Source organism: Bison bison, unplaced genomic scaffold (genome assembly GCF_000754665.1).
Source record: "Bison bison bison isolate TAMUID 2011002044 unplaced genomic scaffold, Bison_UMD1.0 scf7180017864492, whole genome shotgun sequence".
Classification (NCBI taxonomy): domain Eukaryota; kingdom Metazoa; phylum Chordata; class Mammalia; order Artiodactyla; family Bovidae; genus Bison; species Bison bison.
In genome coordinates, this window is record NW_011495051.1 from 2,814,914 (window position 1) to 2,824,175 (window position 9,262).

General features: G+C 51.5%; 2 protein-coding genes across 2 annotated transcripts in view; one reads left to right on the forward strand and one right to left on the reverse strand.

Annotated features, from left to right (window-relative positions):
• APBA3 (amyloid beta (A4) precursor protein-binding, family A, member 3) overlaps positions 1 to 4,538 on the reverse strand; it is a 7,862-nt gene extending 3,324 nt beyond the window's left edge. Inside the window, exons 1-3 of the mRNA XM_010828445.1 lie at positions 4,412 to 4,538; positions 2,845 to 3,447; positions 2,649 to 2,759 (exon numbers count right to left, since the gene is read on the reverse strand). Of these exons, the coding sequence (XP_010826747.1) occupies positions 2,649 to 2,759; positions 2,845 to 3,420 (687 nt within the window). The 5' untranslated portion in view covers positions 3,421 to 3,447; positions 4,412 to 4,538. The remainder of the gene's footprint in view (positions 1 to 2,648; positions 2,760 to 2,844; positions 3,448 to 4,411) is intronic.
• A 1,809-nt stretch (positions 4,539 to 6,347) lies between these two features.
• MRPL54 (mitochondrial ribosomal protein L54) lies at positions 6,348 to 9,255 on the forward strand. The gene is made up of 3 exons (XM_010828124.1): positions 6,348 to 6,500; positions 7,202 to 7,367; positions 8,006 to 9,255. Exons 1-3 carry the CDS (start codon positions 6,383 to 6,385, stop codon positions 8,136 to 8,138), a joined length of 417 nt encoding a protein of 138 aa, XP_010826426.1. The 5' UTR covers positions 6,348 to 6,382; the 3' UTR covers positions 8,139 to 9,255.
• The last annotated feature ends 7 nt before the right edge of the window (positions 9,256 to 9,262 follow it).

The following is a 9,262-nucleotide window of genomic DNA, read 5'->3' on the forward strand; positions in this document are numbered from 1 at the left end:
CCATCCATCTAGAGCCTGGTCTGCCCAGGGCGCAAGGACTCCCAGGCAGAGCACGCAGTTTCAGGAGCAGGCTGTGGGTCTAGAACCATGGCCAGACCCAAAAACAGCTCTAGTGCCCACAGACGCCTCCACCCTGTGTTTCTGGAATTCCAGGAATCAGGCTAGAACCAGACAGCCTCACTCTTATTTCTAAGACATGTGACATTCTAGAACCATGGTCAACTCTGCTAGGTAGTTCAGGAATCCCGATCAATCTAGAAACAATTAGGTATACCCACTGTTCTAGAATTCTCTCCAATCAGCCTAGGACCATAGACAGCTCAACTCCATGGTCATAGAACTGCGCAGAATACAAACAGGCAACTGTCCACATAGCTCAAACTCTCATTCTATCGAGAACACCAGGGGCTCCTGATCCACGAGTATAGAACTCCCTGATGGGTCTCAAACCACAGAATTCTGCCAGGGATTCTAGAAACCTAGAATCAGAATTTCTCCACTCTATGATTCCAGAACTTCTTAATCAAGAGAGCACTGGGGGGACTTTCCCTGGTGGTCCAGTGGCTAAGACTCCATCCTCCCAATGCAGGGGGCCCTGGTTTGATCCCTGGTCAGGCAACTAGATCTCACATGCTGAAACTAAAGATTCCACACACTGCAACTAAGACCTGGTGCAGCCAAATAAATAAACAGTTTTAAAAACAGATAGCATCCAGAAGCTCTTCCATTGGTTCTACAATCTCCACAATGATTCACAACTGCAGGTGTACCTGGAAATTCTAAGAATGATCTGAACAGTCCAGAAACAAACAACTTTGCTCATAGTTCTAGAACCCTCCACCTCAGCCCAGAACCTCAAAAAGCTTTGCCTGCACGGCCCTAGAATTCCCTGAGTAACCTAGAGCCAGACAGGAGTGCCAGTGATTCTAGAATATTCTAACCAATAGCTATTGCTTTTTTGGAGAACCACAGATGTAGGCCTAGGGAATGAAACCACACACCTGTGTGGTTAAAGGTTAGCCAGTTCTGTCCTTTTGTCCTTCATGAGCTCAGCATTCCAAGACAACAGAGAACTCTGCTCTGGGGTTTCAGAGATGCACAATCCAATATGGTAGCTACCGGGCACAGGTAGGCATTGTGCACTTGAAATGCAGCTGGTTTGGACTGAAACATGCTGTAAGTGTAAAATGTGACACTGGATTTTGAAACTCTCATATTACAAAATAATAATAATTATAAAATGTTAATTGTACATTGAAATAACATTTTAAATATATTGGGTTAACTTTAAAATTAATTTTTTCCAGTAGTCATATATGGATGTGAGAATTAGGCCATAAAAAAGGCTGAGTGCTGAAGAATTGATGCCTTCGAACTGTGGTGTGGGAGGACTTTTGAGAGTCTCTTAGACAGCAAGGAGACCAAACCAGTCAATCCTAAAGGAAATCAACCCTGAATATTCACTGGAAGGACTGATGCTGAAGTTGAAGTGCCAGTACTTTGGCCACCTGATGTGAAGAGCCGACATATGTGAAAAGACCCCGATGCTGGGAAAGATGGAAGGCAACAGGAAAAGGGGGTGACAGAGGATGAGATGGTTGGATGGCATCACTGACTCAATGGACATGAGTTTGAGTGAACTCTGGGAAATAATGAAGGACAGGGAAGCCTGGCATGCTGCAGTCCATGGGGTCACAAATAGTTAGATGTGACTTAGCGACTGAACAACAACAAAGTTAATTTTGAGTGGTTTTTTAATGAGGATTACTAAGAAATTTCAAGTGATATGTGGCTGGAATTGTATTTCTGCTGTAGAGGTCTAGAACTTTCTGACGACTCTAGAACTGGACAGCCCTGCCCAGTTCTAGCACAGCTCCTAATGATCTAGAAACCAGACATAAATTCTATTCACTCCATGGTTCTAGACTGCTCAGTCGGGGGAGAACTCGACAGCTCTGCTCATCATTCCAAAATGCCCTAAGCAGCCTAGGTCACATTTAACCACAGGCAAAATGCCAGGTTCTGGAACTTGCTAGGTCAATCACAGCTCCATGACTTTAGAACCTTCTTGGAACCACAAGTCCAAACCAGCGCCCTTTCCCATGATTACAGAACTTGTCCTTTGACCTAGAGCCTCAGGCAGCATGGGGGGAGAATATTCTTGAACATTCCAGGTGGCCAGAACAGTACTTCTCATGCCTTGAAGGCAGACTGGCAAACTCTTCTGCAAAAGGCCAAACAGTAATTAATTTTTCTACGGTCTCTGATGCAACTACTCAACCTGGCCTGTGGTAACATGAAGGCTGCCACAGACAACACTTGAATGAATGGGCTTGAGTTTGTCCTGATAAAACTTTATTTGTGGATACTGAAACTTGAATTGCCTATCATTTTCATCCATCAAGAAATACTTTCAATTTTTTTCAACCATTAAAAAATGCAGAAGCCATTTTAGCTCACCAGACATAGCAGAAGGCCCATGGACGGTAATGTGCCAACTCTTGCTCTAGAATCAAGTCCTACAATTTGCCAAGGTTGCCCTAGTCATTCCAGAACATTCTCAAGACTGTCTCTCTTCTCCCGGGTGTACAGAATCTACTCAAAACCAACCTCAGGGCCTCTCGAGAAGCCACTCCTCATGGGCTAACTTTGTGCCAGATTTTGGGAACTCGGGTCGGGCTGTTCTGAAACCCCTGAGCCCCTGGGGCGGGACACTCACCCTCCTGGAGGGCAGGGTAGGAAGCCAGGGTCTTGGGTCTCTGGAAGAAGACAGAAGAGGGGCAGGCCTGAGTCCTCCTGCTTGGCTCCCAACAGTGGAGGCCTGGGGGGTGGGGTGGGCTCTACCTGGACACTGGCAGGTGGCTCCTCAGGAATGACCAGAGGTGAGGTCTCCAGCCAGGGTTCTGGGGAGCTGTTGGAGCTTCTGTCCTCATCCTGCTCGGCGGAGGCACCCTCCGTCCACTCCTGGGGGCCAGTGTCCTCCTCTGGGTCCTCGGGGGGCTGCAGCAGGCGAGGAGCAGGGTCCGGAGGTTTCTGGGAACCCGGCAGGGAAGGAGGGCCCTCATCTTGCTGCAGCAGATTTAGCAAGTCTTCCCGATCAGCCTCAGCAGACAAGAGCCCATGGGCATCAGCCATGTCCCGCGGGGCCAGGCCGTGGCCAGTGGCAATGTGCAGGGGGCATGGAGGTCCATCTGGGGACAGGCCCACCAGGTCACCCGGAAGAGCTTCAAACTGTTGCACCAGGTCCTGAATATTTAGCCCATCAAGTTCCATCTGACTCAGGCTGCTTGAGCCTCCTGGTGTGGGGTCCCACTGGCAATCACGGGTGAGGTCCTGAGAGGGCAAAAGTGTGTCCCTGGGCTCTTCCAAGTCCATGGCTGGAGGTCCTGGAGGGGGTTGGGAAGCTGTTAGGAATTCCATGCCTGGACCCTGGGCTCAAGCCAGCATCTGAAAGGGAGAATCAAAAATGAGATTTTCTGGGCTTCCCTGATGGCTCAGTGGTAAAGAATCAGCCTGTCAATTCAGGAGACATGGGTTTCGATCCCCAGTCTGGGAAGATCCCACATGCCATGGAGTAATTGAGCCCAGTGAACCACAACTATTGAGTCCGTGCTCTAGAGCCCGGGAGCCGCAACTACTGGAGCCCCTGAGCTGTAGAGCCCAAGCCACCACAATGAGAAGCCCATGCACCTCAGCTCAAGAGTAGCCCCTACTCTCCACAACTAGAGAAAGGCCCACGCAGTAATGAAGACCCACAGCACAACCAAAAAAAAAAAAAGATGAGATTTTCCAGCTGCCAACTTGATACTAGGATCTAGCCTGGTAAATGTTCATAGAGAACACATAATTTAATCCCCACTATACCCCGCAAGGAAGATTCTGCCATGATCCTCATTTTACAGGGGAGGAAATCGAGGTGTAGAATCAGCAGTTGTAAGGCAGTGGCTTCCTGGGCTCCAAACCCGAGGGGATTCACCTGTGCCCGTCTCCCCAGACCTTCCCCTCCCACCCGTGGACCGTGTACAACCCAACCCTGATTCTTCCAAGTGTTCCTTCCCCGGGATGTGGGACCCAGAGACACACTCTGACTATACAGACCCGACAGGTGTAGGTACCCGATACCCAGAGACTCAAGATCTCAGTCCAAGACTTCAGATCCAGAACTTCAGACTAAATACTAGAGTTCCAAAATGCCAGAAAGCAGAGTCACCTCAAAACCTCCAATGCCACATTCAAGATCAACCCCAGACTCAGACCTGGACCTCAGACCCAGCCTGAAGACACAAACTGGAGCCTGAAGCTGAGAGTTAAGACCCTAGTCCTCTCGCAGACCCCAGACTCAAGACTTCAGACCCGTGACTTCAGATGCTGGCTCCAGACCTCTCTATGCCCCTCCGGGACAATCACTTACCAAACCGAAGTAGTCTCAACCCACGGGGGCGCCGAGACCCCTAACGTGAGCTGGTACCGTGTTTCCAGTGACCACCGCCTGCCAATTCCTGCCAATTCCGCCGCCGCCTGCCAGATCCGCGCAGCGATCCTGGATCACTGGGCATGCGCATTCCCGCTGGGCTTGCTGGGAAATGTAGTTCTCGAAGACAACCTCGCCCGCGCAGGAGCGCCAGATATGTGGACCACAAGTTCGAATCCCAAGCCTTCGTTTACTCGGCGTGAACGCTCCGACGGGGTTCTGAGTCTATTTCCTCAACTGCAAAGTGCGGTTAAAAATCACTGCTTGACTGCTACCTCTTTGGTCATTATTCTAAGGGATAGCAGATGGGAAGAAATGGGACTGGAAAAATACTAAAGGCGCATGAGAGATGGACTTTCCGACTGCAGGGGTGCCAAAAGCGGCACGGGGAACATATTATACACAGGCTTTCGGCTCGGCGGAATGGCTCGGTTATGCTTAACTTTATTTCGCTGAGCTTCTGGCCTCCTCAGTTGTAAACTGGGGATAATAGTGCATGCGTGCGTGCTCAATTGCTGACTTGTGTTTGACTGCGACCCTATGGACTGTAGCTGGCCAGGCTCCTCTGTCCATGGGATTTCCCAGGCGAGAATACTGGAATGGGTTGCCATTTCCTTCTCTAGGGATCTTCCTGATGAACCTGCGTCTACTGGGTTGGCAGGCCGGTTCTTTACCGCTGAGCCACCAAGGAAGCCCACACCTGCTGCTGCTGCTAAGTCGCTTCGGTCGTGTTCGACTCCATGCGACCCCATAGATGGCAGCCACTGGAGTGGATTGCCATTTCCTTCTCCAATGCATGAAAGTGAAAAGTGAGAGTAAAGTCGCTCAGTCGTGTCCGACTCCCAGCGACCCCATGGACTGCAGCCTACCAGGCTCCCTGGTCCCTGGGATTCTCCAGGCAAGAGTGCTGGAGTGGGTTGCCATTGCCTTCTCCAAGCCCACACCTACCTCCTAATTAAACGAAATCGAGCTGGTTGCAGATTTAGCAGTAGGGCTGGAAAATATCGAGTCTAATAAGTGTTAGCTTTCATTACTTCTAGGTTTTCAGTAATTTAGCTACTGAGAAGAACCCAGTGTCAGAACCTAGAGAAATATTTCACTTTGAAAAGTTGATTTAAACGTACTTCTTTTTCTCTTGTGTGGACCTGCTTTGTGGAAAATTAATTGGCTTAGGATAACCAAACCCTTATTTATCACCTGTTGCATGTGATGACTTTTGAAAATTTGAGGGCCATTGGCTACACGGGTGTAACTTATAGGGTGGTAGGACCTTTTAATGTAACGCTAACAAGTTTTCTCCTCCTTGATCCCTGAAGCCTTCATTTTAATTTTTAAATGCCATATGTAATCTGTGGTCCACAAAATTGGGAGCGAGGGACTTGAAACAGACCTGCTATAAATTTAAAGGATACATAATCCCCTATCCAATGCTTCCCAGGTGGCGCTAGTAGTAGAGAATCTGCTTGCCAATGCAAGAGATTCAAGAGACCCAGGTTTGATCCTTGGGTTCAAGAAGGTGCCCTAGAGAAGGAAATACTCCAGTATTCGTGCTTGGAAAAATCCCAGTTTTTCCCCCTCCCAGACAGAGGAGCCTGGTGGACTACAGTCCCTGGGGCCGCAGAGTTGGACCAGATTGAGCACACACAGTTGCTTGTTGAATACAATCAGGAATGTATAAAAGTGTGATACTCAAAGTAAGTGATATAACTGAACGGCAAGAGGTCAATGAAACATCCTTTGAAAGTCTCTTCTTCCCATAACTAGGGATAGCTATTTAAAGAGATCACAATAAAGATATGCCTAGAGCTGGAATACTACATTTCCCATAAATCTCTAAGGGCCTACAACTCCCAACCCCTCGACCGCTGACGTCTTCCGGAAACGTGCACGTGCACGTTGCCAGCATACGTCATGGCGGCTAGACGCCTCTTTGGTGCTACCCGGAGCTGGGCCCGCTGGCGGGCCTGGGAGCTTCCGGACCCCGCGGGTTCTGTAAGACTACATGTACGCGATTATGCCAAGAGACCGGGTGAGGTGGCTTAAGAGAAACCAAAACGGGAACGGTAGGGACATTGGGGAGTTCGTAGTGCGCAAGTGCTAGTCGGGAGGCGCTTCCTAGTATGAGCGCGCAAGCGTAGAGGCAGCTAAGCTCGGCTATTTGCGCAGGCGCAGTGTGAGGTATCTAGAGTGCGGTTGGGCTCTGTGCTCAGGCACAAGGTTGTTTTGTGTGTGTGTGTGTGTGTGTTTGCGGGTGGATGGGGAGTGATTAGGAGGAGAACTTGAACTTGGGTTCCTAGCGCGTTTCTGCGTCCGAAAAAGTCACCTCTTTAGCAAATTACCACCAGAAATTCGGACCATACGGGCATCTAAGTATTAAAGCCAAAACAAGATTTAATTTTTTTCTCGATGCAGCCTTGCCTGATCCCCCTTGTTGAAAGGAGGGACTTGGCAAACGAAACATGAGGTTTTAAAGACACACGGCAGCCGGCGGAGATTTTCTTCGTGACATAAATAGAAGGAATGAAAATGGATTTGAAAAGGAATGAACTTAGTTACCGTGAATAGCAGTGTCATTTAATGTAGTGCCCGTGAATATCAGTGTCATTTAATGCAGTGCCCGTGTCCCAGTTAAAATCATTTTGAGGACAGTACTCAGGGTACAGCTGGGGCAGAAAGGGAAGGCTGGCCTCTCGAGGGTGTAGCTGGGCTGACATGACTCCCCCACCGCAGTTTTTAAGGGGGGCAAAGGCGCCAAAGGCGCTGCTATAGGAGAGACCCTGAAGGACCCCGAGGTGTGTACAGACCCAGTCCAGCTCACCACGCACGCCATGGGTGTCAACATCTACAAGGAGGGCCAGGATGTGGTCCTGAAGCCGGATTCTGAGTACCCCGAGTGGTAAGTGGGTCAGGACTGGGTGAGCAGGGCCCTGCGGATCTCATCTGAGATTTCAGGAGGGCTTCCCTGGGGAGTTGGTGGGTAAGTTAAGACCTGAGTGGATGGCCAGAGCTTCAGAGGCAGGTGGGAACAGCCAGTGCAAAGGCCCTGCGCAGAACTGCACCTGGTTTGTACATGGATAGCAAGGAGCAAGGTGGAGGGTAGGGGGAGACAGGCAGGAACCTGGTGAAGCCTGCCTGTCGGGGGCTGCAGGGGGAATTTTGCTCTTGGCTCTGTGAGCAGTGGGAGGATGTGGAAGCCATCACCATGCACCCATCCTTCAAGCTGGGTAAGGTTTAGAAAGGTTCAGTGAGGGGGTGGGGAAGCCTTACAGGCGGGCAGCGCAGCCCAGACGATGGCCAGGAGGCAGAAGGCTTGGCGTGTGCCTACTTCAGATCCCAGGGCCACTGGGACGGGGGCGCCCCCTGTTCCACAGCCCGGGAGCTGGCTTCTGGTGGGGAGGGACTGCCCTGAGGTCAGCTGGCCACCAAGGGACCCGGTACTGCTGCAGCCTGTGCCCAAGCTGTCTGGGATGGGGTGGGGGAGCCGTGGGGATGGGGGCTGCTCTGTAACCCCGTCTTCTGCCCACTTTCCATCAGGCTGTTCCAGATGAATGTGGGCCCCCCCAAGAAGCTGGAGGAGCTGGACCCGGAGACCCGGGAGTACTGGCGGCTGCTCCGGAAACACAACATTTGGCGCCACAACCGGCTGAGCAAGAACCAGAAGTTCTAGTAGGGGAGGGCCAGAGCTCTCTAAAAGGACCCTGACCCTCCAAGGACCTGGAGGATACAGGACAGACTTGGGGTCGGGGGGAGTTGGTACCTCCCCTAGCCTGCCCCCAGGACTTTTTATTTTCTGGAGAAACAGACATTTCTGAGAACGAGGAGAATCCCCCCTCACTGGGGTTGCCCCCACAGTGAGACTGAATCAGGGGCCTGGGGGCCAATAAAGCCTTCTGGGGGCAATTGTCGGCAGGCCCCGGTTGCCGCTGAGTGTCCTGTGATATTGGGGTCAGGAGGGACTTGGGACAGGCAGTGGGGAGGTGGGCACTTCAGGCCCAGTGGTTCCATAGCCCAGCTTCCACCCTCAGTGATTGCTGGGCATTTGCAGGTCCATGTTCACCTCCCAGGCTTGAGCTTCTCACCCTGATTCCTGGAATTCTTGCATTGCCCAACCTCTGTCCTCGAGGGGGAGATTTTTTGAGCCAGGCTTCCCTGGATTGCAGTGGACTTGGACTCATACCCGAGCCACATCGTCCAGAGCAGAAGAGAGTCTTTGTGAGGTTCAGGAATGGAAATGTCCAAGGCTAGGCATGGCTGGATCCAGGTGCTTCAGTATTCAGCTATGAGGTGCTTTCCATCTCTGGGTCCTTTAAACTCCAGTGGGTAGGGGTCCTTTTACCCCTTGGGTAGGGGTGGCTCCAGGACTTCTGACTGGCACCCCATACCCAGTTCAGCAAACCCAGCCAGAGGGAAGGGACTTCTCTTTCCTTTCTGCCAGGGTCACAGGGGTTATCTTTGTTGGCCAGCCTACCCACCATCCTGTCCCCCCCCACTGGTGCCCACCAGCTTAGAGGAGGCTGAAGGACACACACACGGTGCCAGGGCCCACTCCCAGTGGTACAGCCATGCCCTCTCCTGGGTAGGTACCTGGGTTTGGGGTGGCATATGCTGCTTAGGGGGATGGACCAGGGCTCTCTCACCTTCCAGACTCCTCCAGAGCTGGCAGGTGGGGCGGGACAGGGTCCCTGAGGCTAATTCTGTCTGGTCCCAGGGAAACGAGAGCCCTCATCCTCTTAGGAGGACTCAGCCAAGCGGATTACTGCTCACCTGCCCTCCCTGCAGCCCGCGCTGGGT